The sequence below is a fragment of the Monodelphis domestica genome, chromosome X (assembly GCF_027887165.1).
Source record: "Monodelphis domestica isolate mMonDom1 chromosome X, mMonDom1.pri, whole genome shotgun sequence".
Classification (NCBI taxonomy): domain Eukaryota; kingdom Metazoa; phylum Chordata; class Mammalia; order Didelphimorphia; family Didelphidae; genus Monodelphis; species Monodelphis domestica.
The window spans coordinates 26,310,415-26,334,257 of NC_077235.1; the positions used below are offsets into that span (position 1 = coordinate 26,310,415).

Consider the following 23,843-nt stretch of genomic DNA (forward strand, 5'->3'; position numbering starts at 1 on the left):
TAGAAATATATTTGTATAAATAAGTCCTTTTTTCTTTTCTGTGATCTCTTTGGGATACTGACCTAGCAGTGGCATTGTTGGATCAATACAGCCCTTTGAGCTCAGTTCCATATTGTTGTATGGAATGGTTGCATCCATTTACAACTCCATCAGCATTAGTGCCTTAGTTTTTCTACATCCCCTCTACCATATGTCATTTTCCTTTTCTGTCCTATTAGCCAATCTGATAGGTATGAGGTGGTACTTCGGAGTTGTTTTAATTTGCATTTCTCTAATCAGCGATGATTTAGATCATTTTTTCAGATGATTATAGATAACTGAGCACCCTAGAATTAACACTTTCAAATTGTGGTGCTAGAGATGACTTTTGAGAGTCCCCTAAACAGCAAGGAGATAAAATCAGTCAATACTTAAAGAAATTAATTGAGACTATTCAATGGAAGGTTAAATGCTGAAGCTGAAGTTTAAGTACTTTGGCCACCTAATGAAAAGACAGGACTCATTGGAAAAGATCCTGATGTTGGAAAAGACTGAAGGTAAAGGAAAAGGGAATGGCAGAGACTGAGATGGATTGATACTGTCATGGAAATAATGAATATGAACTTAGACTTCGAGAAATATTGGAAGATAGGAGGGTCTGATGAGCTATAGTCCATGAATTCACAAAGAATTGGACACGACTGAACAACAACAATAGATAGCTTTGATTTCTTCTTCTGAAAACTGCCTATTCATATTCTTTGATCATTTATCAGTTGGAGAATGACCTATATTCTTATAAATTTGACCCAGTTTTCTACATATTTGAGAAATGAAGGCTTTATCAGAAAAACATACTATAAATATTTTTTCTCCAATTTTCTATTTTTCTTCTCATCTTGGCTGCTCAACTGTGTTCCTAATGGACAACTGCAAGAGCTTGTTTGATAACATAGGCCTTGTTTTTAAGGATGAAAATTTGAAACCATGTTTCTTCTTTCTCCTATAGCTGATCTTGGGGGACAGAAGAATAATATTCATAGGATCCGAGACATAGAGTTAGAAGGGATCTTTAAAGAACATCTAGTTCAATTCTCTTATTTTATAGTTATGGAAACTGAGGCTCAAGAAGGTTAAGTGATTTGCTCAAAGTCATGTAGATAGTAATTGTCAATTTATCAAGTATATATAACATGTGCCAGGCACTTGAACTCCAGAGCCAGTTTTCTTTCCAGGAAACCATCATGTTCACATGAGCCCATATCAAAGGCCTGAATGAATAATACTGAGCCTTAAAAATAACAGACTAACAAATAATTACTTTAGGCTATGAATGAACATTGTTAATAATAACACCTCACATTTAATAATGATAAAATAATAACTGACAGCATGCTTTAAGGTTTACATACTTAATGCAAGCATTTGAGCCTTATTACAACACTTTGAGGTAGGTGTTCAGGAATTATTATCCTCCTCATTCTCTCTCTTCCTTTATACTCAATCCTTTCCAATTGTATAAGCTGCTAGTGACTCTCTGTTATCCCCAGGATCAATATAAGATCCTCTGTTTCAAGGCTCTTCACAGCCTGGCCCCCTCCTGCCTTTCCAATCTTCTTGCATCTTACTTCCCTCTGGATATTCTCTGATCCAGTGACCCTGGCGTCTTTGCTGTTCTTTGCACAAGACATTCCAACCATTTTCCAGGCATTTTCAGTGGCTATCCCTCATGCCTGCAATGTTCTCCTTCTTCATCTCTATCTCCTTGCTCCCCCGGCTTCCTTCAACTTCAAGGTAAACTTCCCTCTTCTTTAACAAGGTTTTCCTGGCCTCTTTTAATGTTAATGTCTTCCCCCCTCGACTGCCTCCAGTTTATCCAGCTTATAGCTCCTTTGTACATAGTTATTTGCATGTTGTCTCCCCCCTCCCTTAGGCTATGAGTTCCTTGACAGCAGAGACTAGTCTATCTTTTGCCTTTTTTTATACCTTTGGCAGTAAAATACTATGCCTGGTCCGTAGTCAGGATTTAATAAATGCTTGATGACTGACGACAGTACAGTGCATGCAGGCAAGGTTTAATAAGTCCTTGTGGAATTAATGAAGAAACTGAAATAATTAAGTAGATAAAGAACTTAATGTAACTTGTGAAAGGAGCAAACATCTTCAGAATTGGGAATCTGTAAATGGTTTTGTTTTTATGGTAATATTAACTTGAATGAAATATTTTTCTCCCCCAACCTCAGGTTTTTCTTGTAAGGAAGATAATTGGTCCGGATTCTGGGCAGCTTTATGCAATGAAAGTATTGAAAAAAGCTTCTTTAAAAGGTAGAACATATATTGAAGTATCACTTGAAAAAGATAGTTTTAAAATTTGTTTTATAATGCTTATAGAACACAGATATCTTTGTATCTTTTAACAACTGTCTTATAAAATGCAATTTGTTAATATTTATATGAAGCATTCCTTTAGTGTGTATGTTTTTATCCTGTTGGGAATTTTAAGCTTGCAAAGTAATGTAAATACTATTTAATTGTTTGGAATTTGAGGAACAGTGGGGTGTGATAAGTGTGTTGGATGTGTAATTAGAGAACCAGAGTTCAAATGTGGACTCTTATGGATAAATAAAAAAAAGTGAGATCTTGGGTTGCTCTCAGTTTCTTCATCTCTAAAATGGGGGGTAATGACATCTGTGCTGCATAAGTCAAGATTGTTGTGAGATCCAGATGAGATGGTGAAAGCAAAATGCTTTGAAACTCTTTTTAAAATGCTAAGTAAATGTGACTAATGCATATACTAATACATAATTATTTCTTTTCTCCCTAAAATTATTCTTTCAATATTTTCGTCTTTACTCCATCCTCTTGAATAAACTTTTTAGAAGTCATGAATACATTAAAAAATGAAAATTTAAATTTAAAAAAATTTGAAAAGAAAAACAGTTGCCGACAGTTGTATACATTTATTTTGGTCCACAGTCACATATATTCATCAGGGCCCAGTTCTCAATGGAATAGATTTTATTCACCTCGGTCTTTCTTTCACCAACTCATTTAAGCATTTATATATGTACATTGATTAATACATGTTAATTTGTACTGCTTTAGCCCTTTTTGGGAGGCAGATTAAATGAGTTTTAAATGAGATTTCTCACACTTAATTCAGTTTATGGCTTTTTAAGGGCTAAACATGGCATTGCCAAATAGTAAACATTTGGAAATATTTCATTAATCATATAAGATATCTTTTGTTTACTTGATTTTTTGTTTACTTGAAAACAATTACTTAGCTATTCATTTTTTTTAACTTTAAACTATGCATTGTTAAGTATAGATTTCAGCTATATGTAGATGTGAAAAATGTATAAGGATGGGGAGTGGACCTGTGATTTCACCTGTAGAGGGAACTCCTTTTTGAGGGGATTCCCTTTATAAGTATTGGTAGGTCAGCACCTTCTCTGCATCTTATAATTCTAGAGTTATGAAGGCTCTTCAAGTTAATTGACTTGCCAGCCTGTCTCAGAGGCAGAAATTGAACCCATATTGTCCTGTTTTTGAGCCCAGTTCTCTGTATCCAAAGCCACAGTGCTTCTCTTTACAAATATCTACTGAATGTTTTAGTCAAGGCAGTTATTTGCTTTCAAAATTTGTTAGTGTTTGATTTCTTTTTTGTTAAACTTATGTAAAGTAATACTGTTGCTATCTTTCCTTTTCAGTTCGAGATAGAGTTCGTACAAAGATGGAGAGGGACATACTAGTAGAAGTAAATCATCCATTTATTGTCAAATTGCACTATGGTAGGCATTGTCTGTTTTTCATCATTTTCTGATCTGCAGTGTGCTTCCCATCTCTAATTAGCGACAGTCAAATAGAATTCTAACTCATCAGAATAGCCTATTTACTAACTACAATAAGTCTGTCACCTTTTTCTTGAGAATAATGGAAAACATTGTGTTTATAGCATTGCCTTTCGTAATATGAAATACTGTTTAGTAGATAGGAATTCCAAAATAAATGGAGAACAAATATAAATTTTATTAAATGTATTCACTATATGTCAAGCACACTGTGCTTGGTGCTAGAAATACAAAGCTGAAAAATGGCTGTCCCTACCCTCAAGGAGCTTACATTTGACATTCTGTTTCCCATGTACCCAGCTAAATATAATATGGGGAAGTGTGTGATGAGAGGAAAATAGAAGAGTAAAGGCACCAAGATTTCTCCTTTAATCCCAAAGCAGACCAAAAAGTATTTATACTTGCTTCAGCTGCCATTTAACTTAAAAATGTTTCTTCATTTTCCCAGGCTAAAAGTACATAAAGACAGTATCAAACCAGTGAAAGATGACTTGTTTAGTCTAACCCAGTGAGTGACACCTAATCGGTGCTTGACAGGTTATTAGGTATAATTTAGAATGAAATAGATGTGAGCAATGTATATAACACTGACATAACCCCTCTCCCCTCCACCTCACCTCTAACATGATTTTATACTCTTCTAGGTTCTTTTGAGAAATTATATATTTAAGTTAACATTCATTAAAAATTTTGCTAAATGCTATAATGATATAAAGTCAGCTTTAAGAACCACACTAATCTTTCATTGTATGACTCCCTAATGGAAATGTGTGTATGAGGGCAGGTAGTGTTCCCAATCTCCCTTCCTCTTAGTCTGAGGCCGATGTTGATCAATAAAGCATATTCCTTTATAAAATCAGGAGAGTTTTCCATGATACGGGCAGTTATCCAAGGAGTCTTGTGCATGAGGACCTGAATTTCAAGTCTTGTCAACACTAAACTTAACTCCAAATTTGAAATGTTATCTGATGGTATTCCTTTAAAGTGGACTATGTCATTGAACTCCTGTTCCTGAGAACTTTACCTCATAAACAAACTTGTAAATAGTAGGAAGACATTTAATCTTGTAAGAGTTTCTTATTAAGTTTCCAATTTTTGATTAGCCTTTCAGACTGAAGGGAAGCTGTATTTAATATTGGATTTTCTCAGGGGAGGAGATGTATTTACAAGATTATCCAAAGAGGTAAGCATCTACTTATAGCTATATGTTTATAGGTCCTATAATTTGAAAATGGTGACAATGCTAAAACATTCTTTAAAAAAATTTGTTTTTATTTAGAATATTTTTCCATGGTTACATGATTCATGATTCCCCTGCCCTTCTCTCCCCCCTCCTGGAGCTGATAAGCAGTTCCACTGGGTTATACATGTATCATTGTTCAAAACCTATTTTTATGTCATTCATATTTGCAATAGAGTGATCCTTTAACATCAAAACCTTAATCATATCCATATAGAACTATGTGATCAGTCATGTTTTTCTTTTTTTAATTTTATTTAATTAGATGATTTAGAATATTCACATAAGTTCCCTCGGAATTGTCCTGGATCACTGCATTGCTGCTAGTAAGGAAGTCCATTACATTCGATTGTACCACAGTGTATCAGTCTCTGTGTACAATGTTCTCCTGGTTCTGCTCCTTTCACTCTGCATCACTTCCTGGAGGTCCTTTTTCACTTCACGTGGAATTCTTCCAGTTCATGATTCCTTTCAACACAATAGTATTCCATCACCAACAGATACCACAATTTGTTCAGCCATTCCCTAATCAATAGACACCCCCTCATTTTCCAATTTTTTGCCACCCCAAAGAACATGGCTATAAATATTTTTGTACAAGTCTTTTTCCTTATGTTCTTTTTGGGGTACAAATCCAGCAGTACTATGGCTGGATCAAAAGGCAGGCAGTCTTTTTAGCACCCTTTACTCATAGTTCCAAATTACCCTCCAGTATGGCTGGACCAATTCACAACTCCACCAGCAGTGTATTAGGGTCCCAATTTTGCCACATCCCCTCCAACAGCTATCACTTTCCTTTGCTGCCATATTGGCCAGTCTGCTAGGTATAAGTTGTTCTGATTTGCATTTCTCTAATTATGAGAGATTTAGAACACTTTTTCATGTGCTTATTGATAATTTCGATTTCTTTATCTGAAAACTGCCTATTCATGTCCCTTGCCCATTTATCAATTGGGGAATGGTTTGTCAACTTTTTTTTAGGAAGTTTGGTCTAAATGATTTTGCAAGTCCCAGTTTATTTTACTTCTCGGATATGCCCATTAATGGTGTCTTGTGTCTGACTGTCTTGGAGAACATTTTGATAATTACACATGAGATATATTTCAGTTCTAGGCTCCCAGGCAGCATAAATGGTTGGGCAAAGTAGATTGGGATAAGGTTAAGACTATGGACATAGAAGCTGCTTGAGTGCCCTCAGGATTTGCATTTATGAAAGGCTATGAGAAGCCTCAGGTCTTCCCTTCATATTTCTTAAGTGGGTTAATACGAATGAGTTATTGCTACTTCTATGAATTTTGTAACTTCTGAGGTGATAAGATATGGAGCAAATATGGAGCAACAATTAAGGGCATACTTTAGGTGGCCAATCTTCCTACCACAGATGTTACCTAGTGTGCCACTGCCAAATTCAGTGGAAAATTAGTATATTGAGTAGAATTGATTGTATAGCAGATTCTGTCAAGGATCCCATATTTATAAACCAAATTATGTTAGATAAATTTTAGCTATTACAATTTAAAAAAATAGTAAGTGGTGGTGGGAGGAGGAAATGGAGGAACTTCTTTACCTAACTGAAGAACCTTGATAAAATGTGTTCGTTAAGGCATTCTTTATGACATTCAATCTCAGTTTTCTTCTAAACCAGAGGTTCTTAACATGGGGTCCATGCATTGGTTTTTAAAAATATTTTGATAAAGTGGATTTTATTAGAATGCCCTCAAAGTCTTAGTGTGGTGTTAAGCTGTTGAAGCCTGAATCTGCACTAAGCTTTTGGAGTATCTCATATAAGTTTCCTTTGCAATTCTTTGTATTTTGTTTTATACATTTAGACACATGATTCTGAGAAAGGGGTCCTAGCCTTCTGCAGCCTGGCTGCCTAGGGTGGATCAGCAACACACGCAAGCTCCTAGGGGTAGATTCTCCAGAGTAGAGACTGTCTAAATCTCTGCTTCTTAAAGGCTCTAATGTGATCAAGTCAGTAAAATCTGGATAATGCTCACCTTGGAATATTAGATAATTAATAGCCAACACTTTTAATACTATTCTCATGAAAATCAGTAACTAAGCCATTCATTTATCTGACAGGAAGAAAATGGAATCTGTAGCCTCTGGTTTGGTTTGGCTTCTAAATTATACGACTCTTAGCTCATAATATGAACAGAATCTGTTTGTGGTCAATTCTTTAATAGTAATGCCATACTTTTTAAAAAAGCATAATTTTTAAAGGCAGTAAAGATGGCTATTTAATTATGTATTTCTAGGTGTGTCTTGTTTTTTGAATGAAGCAGCCCCTGGCATTCTCTTCCCTCTTCTCCCCTTCCCCCTCACCCCAGCAAAAAAAAAAAGCAAAGGGGAAAAAGCCTCCAACAAAATTAGTGAACAGCCTTGATCTTCACTTAGCCAAGAAAGTATGTTGGAAAAGGGTGGGGAGGGTGGCAAGTATAGGGAAAGATGGGAGAGTGCAGGAGCAGGGCTAGAGCCCTGACATCTTTGTGACTAGTTTCTTCTAAGAGATAACATATTCTCTAAGTAAGGTAATAGGCATGTACAAATAAAGAACTTCTTTAAGCTTCAAGTCATGCTGTCTAGTTATGTACAGCCCTTTTTTCTTTAAGTTTTTGTATTTAGTAATTCATTTCACTATCTGTCAAGCTTCATGGAATGAAATGGTATCAGTAAGCATTAATTTCAAGCCCACTCTGTGCCAGACATTGTACTAAAGCTTGGTAACACATAAAGACAATTAAGGCAGTCTCTGTTCTCAAAGACCTCCCATTCTAAGTAGGGGAAAACAGACACAGAAGAAGCTTCTGCTATAGGGCCAATGGCAATGCCAAGGAGTCTAGGGCCCCCTGGTGTGCAAGGGTATGGCAAGTGACAGGACTCCAAAAGTTCATCATATATCAGTCCTTAACAAACTTTCTGATTCTTGAGACTTCCCCTCAAGTGAAATAAGTAGCTTATATACTCTTAATTAATATTCAAGGACAGTGGTATACTTAGGTTTTCCCAGAGTGGTAATGTGGTACAGTGCATAGGAAGTTGGCCTAGAAGTCAGAAATCCCTGGCTTCCTGTTCCACCTCTGACATAAAGGAAGTGATCCTGGGCAAGTCACTTCACTTTAGTGACCATAGACAGCTCTATAAGTTGCAAAACAGTTGGTGGGAGTTTCTTCACTGGGAAATCTCAACTCTAGTGAAATTGTAAGCCCAGTAAAAGCAATGGTTTTACACTGCAGATTATTAACGTTATAAAAGAAAGATAGCACAGCAGCCTCAGCTCTTCTGCAAAGTCCCTTATCTAAATAACTCCTGAGGGTATCTCGTACTTATTTCATGGTAATGACTTGAGGCATCCAGAGAAGCTTCAGTTCAGAAAGCACAAAGATGGTTTTTAAACATCTTCATAAAAAATGCTCATAGGAGACAAGGTTGAGTGTGTAAAGGAGCAGACTTCAGTTTTCCAGAGAATTTCTCTCTGAGATAATTCATTCCTTAATGTTGCAGCTGTTTGATTTTGGAGAACAAACTTTTAAAATGTGGTTTTTTTAGCCATCAAGGCAGAGATCAAAAAGTAAATCTCTCCAGTTTTTATTAGGTTATGTTTACAGAGGAAGATGTGAAATTCTACCTCGCCGAACTTGCCCTTGCTTTGGATCATCTGCACAGCCTGGGGATTGTGTACCGGGACCTGAAGCCAGAAAAGTAAAGTAACAGCTGTAAACAGCCACTGTTAACTCAAGTTCTAATTCAGTGTCCTTTTGCATTCTCTGTTATATATTTTACTTAGTTTTAGAGGTCTTATTTCTTAAGTAATCCATTGATTCTAATTGTGCTTGTCACTTTTATAAATTGCCACTTTATTAAGTTAACCATTGGTGGTTGGCTTTTCTTAAGTTTGTGATAGTTTTAATAAATGTTTTGTGCATAAATGTTTTACTGTTATATATACATTGGTAAATGTGAATTTTAATTTTCAGCATTTTGCTTGATGAAGCAGGACATATCAAGTTAACAGGTATGTAAATTCTCAGTACAATTAATCTTTCTCTACCTGGATATTTCACTTATATCAATAACTGACTTGTCTAGGTTTATTTTCCCTTTTCCCATTTCTTGATTTGGATATATATCTTACCTATTAATTAACTCATTTAAATGTTAGGTAAGCTAGCTCTCTATTTGTTCTAATTGGAGCAGATATTTGGTAAGTTTAGGGGGCAGGATGAAATGTTCAGATTTGATACTGTCCTATTCAGACATATTTGCATAATTCCTCAACTGGGAAAGAATGCCAGTGTTTTAAAATCTACTGGACCCCAAATCATATTTTAAGTAGGACATATATTTTATTTTACTCATCAAAATTATTTTTTAAAAAAGATTAAGTCTTGATGGTCTTTACAGAAAGTTTTGAAATCTCTGCAGTTTAAAGGTAAGTTTCCACAGTCATCAGTATTGTGATATACTACTCGGAGATAGTAGCGTGGGCTAATACCATGAATTCTGAGGTTCAAAGTCGCCTTAGGGAGTTCTTTTGATTCATAACCTCGGTCTCTTTTTTGTGTGTGTCTCTAGGAAGAGCATATAGGAAATGGATTGAGCTGGGGGAGGATAAAAAGGAAACCATGTGAGGTGAAAGCTGTGTAGTGATGTTGCTAGAATTTGGAGTTGAAAATAACAACTCAGTGTGCAAAGTTAATGCCTTTCCTTTTGGGTTAGGGCCAACGGGGGACAGATTTCATTAAAGTTTCTATACTACATAAGGTTATTTGGGTAAATAAATTGTGCCAAGTAACTTCTGCCTTTAATCTTATGATATATTAATTGATCTTCCTACCTGAATGAAATTTCTACCTTTTCCAAGCCACCCAACATACCACTTACCAAAGTGATTTTACTAAAGCAGAGACCTGACCACCACCCCATCCGACACATTTAGTAAACTCAAATGGCTCCTCATTGCCTCCAGGATCAAATGGAAACTCTTCTATTTGGCATTTAGAGTTCATGATATGACCCCTCCTACCTTTCCAGCCTACTCTGTTACTCTCCTCTGTAAGGTCTGACAAAATGGCCTTCATGTTCCTCATACGCGATTCTCCCTCTCCTGTCTCTATATATGTTCCTTTGCTCGGAATACTCACTTTTTTACCATTACCTCCTGCAACCCCAGGTTTCCTTTAAGGAATTAGAGTAAAAATATGTACACATAAAGTAATACTTATATCTTTAAATCCAGTTCTTGTCAGATTAACCAGTGTTCAATTATGGTGTTCATTAAAAAGTATACAATTCTTTTCTGAGCATGTCTATGAAAAGAAAAGCCACTTAGGAGAAACTAGTGAAGGTGCCATAATCAGCTACAGTTTTAAAAAAAATAATTCAGAGAAGAGTTTGGGTTTATTTTGAGGACTTTTCTTCAGAGAAAATATTTTCTTCTCCCATGAACAATTTAGAAAAGACCTAAAGACTTAACAATTCATTTGCTCCTGTACTTAAAAAATCTTTACCTTCTGCCTTGGAATCAATACTGGCAGAAAAGTGGTAAGGGCTAGGCAGTGGGGGTTAAGTGACTTGCCCAGGATCACACAGCTAGGAAATGGCTGAGGTCAAATTTGAACCCAGGACCTCCCATCTCTGGGCCTGACTTTCTGCTCTCAATCCATAGAGCCACCTAGCTTCCCCCAGTTGCTTACTCTTGATATTGTCTTTTTTTTGTATTTCTTTCCCTTTAAAAAAATTTGTTGCTAAAAAAAAGTTTGTGTGAAAAACATCCGTTTTGTCAGGGTTAAACAATATGAGCAGAAGACCTTCCCCAGCATGGGAATCTAAGAATGAGACTCTGGAGACAAACCTTCAGAAGTTTAACAGAGGAAGTAAAAGCATTCTCTTCTCTTTACTTCCACCCCCTTTTCCTTCTTACTCACCCTCCTCTCCCTTCCCCTCCTCAAAGAAAAAAGAATAGCTAATACTCTTTTCAAGACTTTGGAAGTATATTTTTAGACTGAGTAGAGGTAATAAGAGAATTGAGCCAAGGATGTTTACATTTTGTAAGTAGATGGCATGATAATTAAAACTTCTTAGAACAGCAAAATGAAAGTAGTTCACTGTAAAGATGAATACACAAAATGATACAGAGAATCTAATTTATAATTATTTAACGAAATAGAGCAAAGACTCAGCAAATCCTCTACAGTCAGGCATGCTAAAGCAAACTTTTTTGTCCCCTTCCTCCCTCTTAATGCCACTCCTACCTTTGCAAAAAGAAACATTTGAAATGGTCGCCTCCATTTTGGCCTAAAGTAGCAAAGCTTAGATCAGTATGATAGGCTTCCAAATAGATAGTTTGTGATGTTCTCATTTTGAAAAAAGCTATAGTTGTGAATGGAGACCTAAGAAACCCATATTTTGAGCACTTCAGGGTTTAGATATATACTTTTCAAAACACTTTGTATAAAAGTATATAGTTTTTGTAGACATTGATAAGATTGAATTTCATAATGTTAATGTTAGCAACTCTGTAATGCCTTCACATTCCCTTGCTTTTAAGAGTAATTCTAGTTGTCCTTAAATATACAGCTTTAAGACTCCACCCAGTGTTGTACTTCTATGGGCGATTTTGATATTCAAAATGACTTTTTTTATAACACTATTATTTTAGATTTTGGACTCAGCAAAGAATCTGTAGACCAAGAAAAGAAGGCCTACTCGTTTTGTGGTACAGTAGAGTACATGGCTCCTGAAGTGGTAAACAGGCGAGGCCATAGCCAGAGTGCTGATTGGTGGTCATTTGGCGTGTTAATGGTAAGCTACACATTCTAGGAGCCTTCCATAAATGCCTATTCAACATCTATTTTGTGGTGTTACTTTTCTGAGTTGTGACCATAGTTAGACAATGAAAACTGGTATTTCTTAAGGTTTTTCTATTTAAATGCTTTGCTACCTGATGGGGAGTGGGAATGGAGGAGAGTTTTGAGAATTTGTGATTAGTTGGTGTTGGGTTACTAGAGACCTTTAGGATCTTAATCTTGTCTTTATCTTGCTAGATAAAGTTGTAAATAGGTCCTCTTCTAGAAAGAATCTGTCAGATTCTAGGTGAAAAACGAAAGTATTTAACAATTCAATATTGTCATACTTAGAGTTGCTGCCACAGACTTTAACTAACACACACAGACACCCAACCTATGGCTGTTCTGTAATTTCCTTTAGGACAGAGACTATCTTCCTTTGATTTCATATCCCCTACAGTGCTAATCATTAGCCTTATAACAAATATGTCCTGATTAATTGGATACATACCTTTTCAAGGTAAAGACAGAAATATATAAAATTTGTGGAGGTCAAGTTTGTTTTTCATGAAAACATTTTACTTCAGAGATATTTTGCTATTAAATTTTAGTTGATTTAACACCATATAATTTCTGTGCTCTTAGAAATAAATGTTAAGCCCCTATTATACACCTAGTATTGATAGTCATGTATGGTATTATTACATGTAAGACATTATTGCCCACAGCACAGACATGCATTCAGTTCACATGCCTAAATAAATGCATATTGGGGGCAGCTGGGTGGCTCAGTGGACAGAGAGCCAGGCCTAGAACCGGGAAGTTCTAATTTCAAATCTGGCCTCAGACACTTCCTGGGCAAGTCACTTGACCCCCATTGCCTAGCCCTTATAGCTCTTCTGTCTTAGAATCAATAAGACAGAAGGCGAGAGTTTAAAAAAAAAGAAAAATAAATTTAAAAATGCATATAAACACACACACACACACACACACACAAATCACTGAGAACAATGAAATGCAAACCTTTTTAGTGCTCACTATAAATGCAACAAGATTCAGAGAAGGATAAAATTAGTGTGACTTAGAGTTGAAGGAGGAGACTTCTGCAGCAGCTGCGTTGAGGCTTGAGTGGGCCCTTTGGAAGGATGGGTAAAATTGGGCAAGGTAGATAATACTACTCTGAGGAGGAATAGCTTTGGAAAAGAGAGAAGTGGGAATGACCACAGCTTGGGAGGGTGGGGAGCAGTGAGGAAGATCAGTCTGCCTTGTACAAGGCATGTGTTGGGGGTTGTGAGAAATGAGGTTGAGTTGATAAGGTGGGATCAAGTTATAGAGAGAGGGCTTTCAAAACCAAGCCCAAAGAATTTGACCTTGACGAGATAGGTAGTAGAAGATTCTTAAGCAGGTGAGATATGCAACAAAAGCTTTGTTTTTTGAAAGGTTCATCTTGCAGCATTATGTAAAATGGATTAATTGATTAGGAGACTAGAGGCAGAGAAACCACGTAGGAGGCTATTGTAATAATCTGGGAATGAATATATGACAGCAGTCACCAAAAAGCTTTGTTCTGAGTAGTACAAAACAGAAGCATGAGTGAGAGAAGTATCCAGGCTTGAGATTTAGAGTGAAGAATGTCCTCTATGCAACAGAATAAATGTGTTCATCAGTTCTAGAGAGAGAATATAGGATCAAGGCCAAAGCCATTATTAAATTAACTCATTGACAATTAAATAGGACTAATTGAAATTTTAAAATACTTGGAAAAAAATAATTTAATGAGTTGTGGTGGTGTGTAATGTTGGGTCTACTCCATTTTGTTTCTATCTTCAATCTTTCTAAATATCTTTTTAGAAAACTTATTTCTTTAATACTGTGTTATAGTTACTTCATGTCTTTTACCATCATTTTTTATTATGTTGATTCTGAATTTTGCTCAGTTATAATATATATATAAACAGGAATAAAATACCCCCCTATTTGGTATATTTGAATGGGGAGGATGCAAGATCTCTTAAGTCTTTCTTGAATATCTTTAAATTTTGTATTTAAGTAATGATTTTCCCTTGATCATTACATTCTTTCAAGTAACTCATTTTTATTTTAGAAGAAAAATAATATATCTCTGGGGATTTATAGGTTTCTTTGGACCTTCTTATAATATTTGGTTGGTTTAATTTGCCACAGTTGAGCTATACTGTAAGAAGCTAGAAACACTAGTTGTTAGGTGGTTTTCAGAAAGTCTGGCATATAGTATCTTGGTCCTAGTTTTGCCCATGATCATAATTTGAAAGAAAATGTCATGTATGTATCCTAAAAAATACTTAATGGACTTCTGGTATTTTTTGTTTTAGTTTGAAATGCTTACTGGTACTCTACCTTTTCAAGGTAAAGACAGAAATGAGACCATGAATATGATATTGAAGTAAGTGTTAACTCTTACATTTTTCTTTTCATATACTATTCCCCCACAACAACAATCCAAGCTCTTTCTTCCTTTTAGAAATTTATCATAGTTAAAATGTAAATAAAATAATATTTTTCAATTAAACTATTTTCTTGCTAGTACTATAAAGGGAACATTCTACCTGCCATTGTGAAAAGTAATCAGAGTATAAAAGTCTATTGTATGGCAACTTTTAAAGTACAGATTGTTGTTAAGTTAAATTTCCTAAAATTTTATTTTTCAGAGCAAAACTTGGAATGCCTCAGTTTCTTAGCCCTGAAGCACAAAGTCTTCTAAGGATGTTATTCAAACGAAATCCTTCAAATAGATTAGGTATTCTTATGTTTCATAGTTTCTGTAGCAAAGTATACTGCATATTTTGAGGTGAATGATATTTTTCAGTTTTCTGATTTATTTTAATTTAATGGTTAATGATTTGAATTTCAGATTTTACTATTGATAAAATGCAGTGTTGAAGGATGAGTATTCTCACTTAAACAAATGTCTTGGGTAGTAAGAGATTGCCATATATATACATCGGTCATTGGTTTCTTAAAGAAGTCACAAGATCCTAAAGAAGAGACCTTATAAATCATCTAGAAGTTAGTTTTTCTTTCCAACATAAGACTCTTCTCCATAACATCCTTGACAAATGGTTGATCAGTCATTTCTTAAACACTCTCATTACTAGCTCATGCTATTGTTAAAAGCTTTGCTGGACATCTTTCCTTCCCCCAGTAATTTCTACCCATAGGAAAAAACACTTGAAGACAGCAGTCATGTACCTCTTTCTCTTTTCCATGTTTAATGGCTCTAGTCTGTTGAGCTGTTCCTCATATGACATCATTTCCTTACTGGTTGTCCTCTGTAAACATTGTAATTCTTCTTTAAGAGGGACTCTCTGCACTGGACACGGTAGTGTAAACATGTCTCAACTAACACATACTAGAGTAGAGTGATTTCCCTTTATCTATAGGGCTAGATTGACATTAGTTTACTAATAGCTGGGTTGACCCTATTGAATATGTCTTCAAACAAAATTCCCAGTTCTTTTTCACATGTACAGTGTTTAAGTCCAGGTCTCCTCTGATTTCTGAATTATTGCCAGAGATAATGGGATAGAGACTGTAGAACTTGAGGACAAATGTTGGTCCCCATTTTCAAAAAAGGAAAGAGTCAGAAAACTTTAGTCCCATAAACTTGACTTTGGTTCCCAAGAAAACCATAATTTGTTATCAAAGTACTAATGAGCATCTAGAAAAGGAAATAGTTATCATGAGAACCAGCATGACTTCATTAAGAGTAGGGAAGGCTAGATTTATTTCATTTACTTTTTCCACAAGGTTCTTAATCTGAGAAATGCTATACATACCATTGATCTAGATTTCATCAAAGCTTGTCACCAAGTCTCTGGTGTCCTCTTTGTGTTTGTATATCCAGTGTCTAGAATAATGCTAGCCATATGCTTGTCAACCCATTCTATTCTCATGTGCAGCATTAAGAGATATAAGGTAGTCAATACTATAGGAAGGTGAGGTTGAAACTGGTTGAATGACAGGAATCCAAGAGTAGTCATTAATAGATGGATATCAAATTGGAAAGATGTCTCCAATGGAATGCCTTGGGCTTGGCCCTGTTCTGACTAACATTTTTATCAGTGAGTAAGATAATGGAATTGATGGCAGCCTTATCAAATTTGCAAAGGACATAAATCCCAAAGGAGCCCTGATCCTTTAAATGCCTAAATACTAAGTAATCTCAACAGGCTAAAAACTTCAGCTGAATTTAAGGTTAAATTGAATTGGGATAAATGTAGTCTTATGCAGAATTTTATTGTATGCCCAGAGGAAACCCGAAACATTTTGTAGGATATTTGGACATCATACATTCTAGTACTAATAAGGAAAAAAACTACAAAAATGTCATCATGAAAAATAAATGTAGCCTATGCACCAACATGGTGGCTGAAGAAGAAATGGAAGAAAAAATTTAATGAATAACTTCAAAAGGCTCTCCAAATTATATCAACATGCAATCTAGTATGTAGTGACTTCCATACAAAAGTGGAAAAATGGTGAGAATGAGGAAAATAAATAGGGACGTGTAATTCAGGAAGAAAGATTGTAAGAGGACAAAGACTTATAGATTATATTCTTCAAGAGAAAAATTGGTAGGTGCCAGACATGTTGAGAACCAAATAACACCTTAAGAGATTGAAATTGATTTTGTTTTAGCAGAAAGGAAAATACTGTAACTGACGTCATATTATCCCCGAGTTAAGGGTCTGTGTCAGTCAGATTGTTGTCTTGTCAAAGATAAGAATCAGATAAAAATAGCAATAAATAAGAATGATTAAAGGATATGATGTTCAACTGAAGTAAGTGAACCCTGAACAAGGACTTAAATCAAAAACAGAAGTGAAATCAATACTATCATAATTTCAGCTAAGGTGGGTGAATTACAGGATTATGGTAGGGAGTAACATGTTAGCAGAGGCAACTGGGTGTCTGAGTGGATGGAAGGCTGGTCCTAGAGTCAAATGCAGCCTCAGACACCTAGTAATTGTAGGACTCTGGACAAACCATTTAACCCTGTTTGCCTCAATTTCCTCATCTGTAAAATGAGCTGGAAAAGGAAATGACCAACCATTCCAGCATTTCTTCCAAGAAAATCCCACATGGGGATTACAAAGAGTCAGATGTGATTGAACAACAACATTAGTAATGGTAGCTCAGTGGCATAGTAGATAGGGGGTTAGAACTTGGAGTTAGGAAGGCCTGAGTTTATATCTTGCCTCATGTAACTTACTAGCTATTGGAACTGGGAAAGTTCTTTCAGAAATGGAATATGAACTAGTATGACACGATTTATGCGTAGCTCAGGTTAACTAGTGATGACCATGTCCTTTTAAAGTGCTAACAAATGCTTCTTCTTCTTGAGCCGTTTACCTTTCATAGCTCATCTGGACAGAAGTCAGCTTTTCTCTGAATTTTTACATTACTGATTTTCTAAAGCCTAGGGCATGATGCCCTGAGAGGAGTTCCCTTCTTTTTCTCATTATGAACTTCAAAATGTCATTTTCTCTTAACCACTTTTACTTTTCCAGCTAGTTTTTCCTTCTTGGTTAGCCATTGACTTTCAATTCTTTTGTATGGTAAAAATGTCAGCACAACAAAACAAGTGAAAAAAATATCTCAGTTCTATTTTTAATAGAATCACCTTCCTTCCTTCTTCTCTCCCTCCCTCCTTATCTCCTTCTCTCCCACCATCTTTGTCTCCCTCTCTCACTTCCTTTCTTCATTTCTTTTTAACCCTCAAAAGCTGTCTTTTTAAACTCTGGCTTAGTAACAGTTCTTTTTTTAAACCCTTACCTTCCATCTTAGAATCAGTATCATGTGTTGGTTCTAAGGCAGAAGAGTGGCAATAGCTAGGCAATGGGAGTTAAGTGACTTGCCCAGAGGCACATAGCTAAGAAATGCCTGAGGCCAATTTGAACCCAAGACCTCCCTACTCTGGGCCTGGCTCTCAGTCCACTGAGCCACCTAGCTTCCCTCCTTAGTATCCATTCTAAGAAAGTATAGCAGCAAGGGTTAGGCAATTGGGTTAAGTGACTTTCTCAGGGTCACACAGTCAGGAAGTGTCTGATGCTAGATTTGAGCCCAGATCCTCCCAACTCCAGGCCTGATGCTCCTCTATCTATTGTCCTAATTTGCAGTTCCAGAATCAACTTACCAAGAGTTGCCTACATTGTACTTTGCCTCTAGACCAGGATTTATATTAACAAAACATTATCTATATCCTCCATCTGACTAGGCAATCTGTAGAATACACCCCCACAGCAAACAAGCATCACTTATTTTATCTTCCTTTTCACTCAAATACTATCCACTAATTTATACCCTTAAGTTTATGTATTTCCATATAAATACGACCTTCTTTTAAAAAAAAAACCCTTACCTTCTGTTGTGGAATCAATACTGTGTATTGGTTCTAAGGCATAGGGATTAAGTGACTTGCTTAGACCCAAGGTCACACAGCTAGAAAGTGTCTGAGGCCAAATTTGAACCCAGGACCTCCTGTTTCTAGGTCTGGCTCTCAATCTACTGAGCCACTCAGCCGCCCCCAATTACCTACCTTTTAACCCTTGCTGCTGCTCTCTCTTCCTTTCTATTAGATGTTTCTTTTGAACAAGGTATATACATTTCCATTTCTATATTCTAGTCATCATTCCAATACATATTCTGTCAACAACTATTTATTTTGCATCTATTATGTGCTAGGCACTAGTGATAAAAACATAAAGAAAAAAATGATCCCTACTTGCAAGGAGTTTACATTCTAATATAATATGTATGAAATGAAATTTAAATTGATTTAAAAATTTTCTCTATTCTGCACACTGGCTATGATTGTTCATTTAGAACAAATAAGATGTGTTTTTTTTTAATGCTAACTCTCTACTGACCATAATTTAATCCTTCCACTGATTTAGAAGTTATGCCAGTATCTTTAGCAATGATGCTTGAAAATCAGTTATCATTGTAGCATAGATAGGCAGAAACTCTAGGTGATAGACTGCCAGATAAAAGTTTGCACACTACAACTGCCTAGAAATGAAAGATTTAAGATTTACTTATAGAATTGATCCTTGAAATGGAGTAATAAGAATAAGAAAGCCATAACAATAAAAAATCTTTCCATTTTTAAAGGAGCTGGTTCAGATGGAGTGGAAGAAATCAAAAGGCATCTTTTCTTTTCAACTATTGACTGGAATGTAAGTATAGCACAATGCAGTTTGAATTAATAAATAACTCTTTTAGCTCTTGTTAGAAGATAGCTTTATAGTATATGAACAAAGTAGATTGGAAAAGAAGATAATTGCATATGTACTTTACTAAGTAATAAATCCAAATTCTGCATTTAAATTTCAGTGCCACATTTTAACTTACAGGTATATTATAAAATTACTATTGACCCAAATACTTACCAGTTCAGCTTAATTCAGCTTAGTAGGTCAGTAGATTCATGGTTAATAGACTTTGAGAAAATCCTTTAATTTTTTTTTATCTGTAGTGATTTCTAGTGTGGTGGAGTAGAAAGAATTGAAGTTAGATTTAGGATTGGGGACCTGGGTTCAAATCTCAGCCTTGGCACGCACTTAGTTACTGACTAAGATGTTTAAGCTTTGCACTCCAGTTCTCTTATATGTAAAATAACATTTTATTAAATGATCTCTTCCAGTTTGTCAATTTCCATTACTCTAAATTTCTTCAAGATTTTGATCCTATTTCTGTAATGAAATTCCAAGATGCTCTTGAAATCCTTTCTAACAATTGTTACTGATTAAGGCAAATAGAAAGAGGAATGAAGATGGAAAAGTAATTTGAGTTTTTAATGAAATGTTATATTTAGAAAAGTTTTAAAGGAGTTAAGGCCCCTACATGTGCAATCTTCATTTAGAAAATCTAATTTCATTGTTTTTATTTGTCTCTCAACTCTTCTCTTCACTTTCTGTGTATGTAGTCCTCCACTAAAGTGCTACTCTGATGCCTCATCGTGGCGTGGAGGTGACCCCGGGTTCTTGAAGGCTCTGCCAGTGGAGCACAAGCTCTGGCAGGTTCTACCAAGTTTGAAAAGCTTCGATTTACAGGCTCGGCAATGGGCTTTGTGTCTGTTGTCTGAGGACAGTCGTAGCTAAGTTTGGAGAGGCTTATTTATTAGTGTGCTGGCCACCAGGTGATGACTTTTTTGGCCACAGCAGCTCAGAGACTGTCACTTAGGCATGGAGGAGTTGTGGTCTGCATAGTGGAGGGAGTACTCCTTCCAGTGAAACCACAGACCCTGGAAGAACTGAAATGTATATGTAATATCTATCACTGCAGTTTTTAGGCATATTGCATATTTTTGTGCTTGGAATGGCCCGTTTGTCATACTCTGAAGAAGTTTTTGGCAAACTTTCTAGGATGGGGATGGAAATGGGAAACCACCTGCCCCCTTGGCTTTATTGCATCTGGCTTGCAGGGCAAGTACCATAATTCAGTGCCTCGACTTATGCATGTGGAGGCAAAAATGTAACAGTTAAAAAATCTTTAGACAATACCTTAAAGAACTGCAGGATATAGATGGTATTCCATGAAAATTTCTCTCTTGGTTTTCTTCTCTGTCTGTATTTCTCTATCTCCTTCCCTACTTCCTTCTTCCTTACACTGTTTCTTTCCCTTGACTAGTCATCATAATAGAGAAAAAAAAAGTATTTTTATTTTTCTTTTAAAAGTTATATATTCTCTAATTTTGCAAAAAAATGTTTTTTCTAAATAAAATTAAAGTTGCTTTATGTTTATTGATTTCTGATTTTGTTCTGCAGGTTAGTGATTCTTTAGTAGTAAAGAACAATGTTTCTTACCTTGCCTTCAGGCTGTTTTGTGTGTCTTTGACTGAAAAATAAACTTTATCCAGTTGTATTGTTGATCAAGGTTAAAGTTGAGAATTCTTTAATGTGTCTCACCTGAAAACAAAACAGCCTGCTTTCATTTATATTTCCCAGGTCATAAAAAAAAATCACAGAAAAGTTTTGAGATTCTAAATGTATTTCAAGTTTTCAGGTATCACAAAGTATGGAAGAATTTCATATTATAGAAATGCCACTTCAGAATCCTTGAATTTTACTATTTATTCCTGCATGGCCATATGGGTATGTGTAGTCATCACTAGGGAATTTGACCGATTTTTAATAAAATTTGAAGTTGAATATTCTCAGCTCTTATGAATGCAACCATTAGCATCGCCATCCTCATTGTGTTCCTTGGCCTATTCATTGAGTTTACTACATCATCTACCAGGTTTAATGAACTTATTTTATTACCAGATAATTGAAGTCTATTGAAATTTATATGGTAAATATTTCCTGCTCCATGTATACTTCCTAATACATTATATATGTTAAATATTTCCTGTTCCATTTGTATTTCTTAATGTATTGTCATTTTGTATGATTTGTTAAGATTAAGCTATGACTATTATTTTCTTTAACGTGGAAAACATAATAATTGTACATATAGTAAGTTTTTGCATTGCCCTGTTACTGCTTCTTTTAGAAATTATATAGAAGAGAAATTCAACCCCCTTTCAAACCTGCTTCTGGAAAACCAGAAGACACGTTTTGTTTTGATCCTGAATTTACTGCAAAAACACCCAAAGGTAATACACATTTATATGGATGAAGTTAGGTCTAATTAATTAATAAACCAAGTCTTTTACTCCTTGCGTAAAAGTTAAAAGAATATAAAGTTCGACTGTGAAATAATTATGCTTAATGGATTATTTAGCATTAGATCATAGATGAATACATTTGATTTTTGTAAACAGAATGCACAAGCTTCTTGGAAGGATCTGAGAAATGTGGTGATAAAAGCCAATTCCCAGTTATTTAGAACCTGACCAATGTCTGCCCTGCTTGGAGTGTGTTGCTACATCATTGGTGTGGGCCAGTGTAGTGTTTGCCAAAATCAGACTCAAGAAGACTTCTGGTGAATTACTTTTGTTTAGACAGTACTCTTTAGGAACTAGGACCAAGAGGAATTTTTAAAAAGGGGATATTTAAAAGGGAAAAGGAACAAAAAATGAGCAGAAAGCTAGGACTAGTCATGATATGTGAGTTTAAAAAAATCTTATTTTAGGATTCCTTCAGTCTTTTCAATGTTTTCGTAGTGGAGGGATTTTTGACAAAAGGAAGTAAGGCCTTCTGTACTAATGAATCTTATATTTTAAAAGTGAAAACATCTTTATTTTAGTAGAGTCGCATTTTTAAAATCAAGATCTGCTTTCAGCCCAAAAGAGTAAAATTGTATGCTGTGAAAATTTTTTTAATTTTAATGAAATATATGTTTGTAAACTAGATTCTCCTGGAGTTCCACCCAGTGCTAATGCACATCAGCTTTTCAAAGGATTTAGCTTTGTCGCCACTACTGCCATAGAAGATCAGAAAATTTCTCCCCTCACAAATATTTTGCCAATAGTACAGGTAAATCACATCTAATTGTTTTTCCAGTTATAGAATTAATTTTTTCCTTTAAAAAAGAATTTGTGTTAAAGCATGTCATTGATCAACCTGTATTATCAGCACTATATATGATAGTGTATTTAAAAGAAAAATTTTTCCAACTTTGCATTTGGGAAAATGTAAAGAATGATCCTATTTTTAAAATTAAAAAGTATTCTTTAAATAAGCAAATAGACAATATGACTGATGCACTGTGGTGATTTGTTTACTTTTGGGCCTAGAAACATAGTTGGGGCTTTATAAGTTTGTTGATTGGTCTTGTATAAAAGAATTCAGAGTGTCTGTAATTTAAACTTGGTTGATCATTTGTTTGAGCTGTTTATATTGTGAACATATGCTTTTCTCAAACTCAATTTTTTACATGATTTTTAAGGTTTCTGTTAAATGTAGAGTTAGGAAATAAACACAGAAAATTGTGGGAAGTCAAGTTTCAGTTTTCCTTGATGGCCAAATACATATTTAATGCATTACTGAATTTTCCCTTATTTTTTCAAAGCAACTACATGGAAGCAATGCACAATTTAATGATGTGTACGAACCAAAGGAGGATATTGGTGTTGGCTCCTATTCTGTTTGCAAACGATGTATACACACAGCTACTAACATGGAATTTGCAGTGAAGGTATAGGCTCTAAGTTTCTTTTTTTCATATTTAAAGTTGGAGTGATATGCTTTGGTTAGGTTCTCTCTGGAGCAGGGCAATTGAGAGGGAAAGAAAATCAAAGAGAGAAATCTGAGTTCACATCTCATTTTGGAGTAAGTTCTGCCAAGACTTTCTTTTGCAGAATGGTGAATTTCATATTTTCCATTCTTACTTTAAAAATATGCAGTACTTTCAAAAACAACATATTATGATTGAAAAGTAATCCTTATTATTGCTCAATAATTGCTTGAGTCAACATTTAAAATAATTTCAAGTAGAAAATTGTGTCAAAACATAGCTTTTAATTTACTCTTTGCATCAATACCATTATACTTTCTTTTAAAGAGAGGATAAAATAAAAGGAAAAATATATTTCTTTGTTCAAATGTAAATATCGTGAGGTATTTCTAGACTACAGACTATGCCTATGTCCTATAATTGGAAGTTTTCATGATACTTTTTGATGCTTTTATGATAAAGAAAATACATTTTTTACTTTACCTGAGCTTCTCCCCATCTTATTTCTCAGATAATTGACAAAAGTAAGAGAGATCCTTCAGAAGAAATTGAAATTTTGATGCGCTATGGACAACACCCTAACATTATCACTTTAAAGGATGTAGGTATTAGTTTTTTCAAAATCCAATGAATGTTAAACAATCTGGTGAATCTGATGAATGCTTCCTGGATTATTTTGTGTAAGATCATATATAAATATGTTCGATTTTTGTAAACAGCATGTACAAGCTGCTTCTTAGAAGAATCTGAGGATTCCTGTGATAAAAGCTGCTTTTATCTAGAACTTGACCATTACTTCTGCCCTGCTCACACTGC

At 35.2% G+C, this 23,843-nt stretch overlaps 1 protein-coding gene across 6 annotated transcripts in view; it reads left to right on the plus strand.

Moving 5' to 3' along the window:
- Positions 1 to 23,843, plus strand: part of RPS6KA6 (ribosomal protein S6 kinase A6) — a 113,521-nt gene that overhangs the window by 56,096 nt on the left and 33,582 nt on the right. For all 6 annotated transcript variants that reach the window (XM_056809168.1, XM_007507395.3, XM_056809167.1 and 3 more), the window contains 13 exons: positions 2,223 to 2,304; positions 3,693 to 3,773; positions 4,937 to 5,016; positions 8,672 to 8,778; positions 9,054 to 9,091; positions 11,738 to 11,880; positions 14,216 to 14,286; positions 14,552 to 14,640; positions 19,017 to 19,081; positions 21,402 to 21,504; positions 22,203 to 22,327; positions 22,863 to 22,988; positions 23,539 to 23,628. In XM_056809168.1, coding sequence (XP_056665146.1) covers positions 2,223 to 2,304; positions 3,693 to 3,773; positions 4,937 to 5,016; positions 8,672 to 8,778; positions 9,054 to 9,091; positions 11,738 to 11,880; positions 14,216 to 14,286; positions 14,552 to 14,640; positions 19,017 to 19,081; positions 21,402 to 21,504; positions 22,203 to 22,327; positions 22,863 to 22,988; positions 23,539 to 23,628 — 1,200 coding nt within the window. The remainder of the gene's footprint in view (positions 1 to 2,222; positions 2,305 to 3,692; positions 3,774 to 4,936; positions 5,017 to 8,671; positions 8,779 to 9,053; positions 9,092 to 11,737; positions 11,881 to 14,215; positions 14,287 to 14,551; positions 14,641 to 19,016; positions 19,082 to 21,401; positions 21,505 to 22,202; positions 22,328 to 22,862; positions 22,989 to 23,538; positions 23,629 to 23,843) is intronic.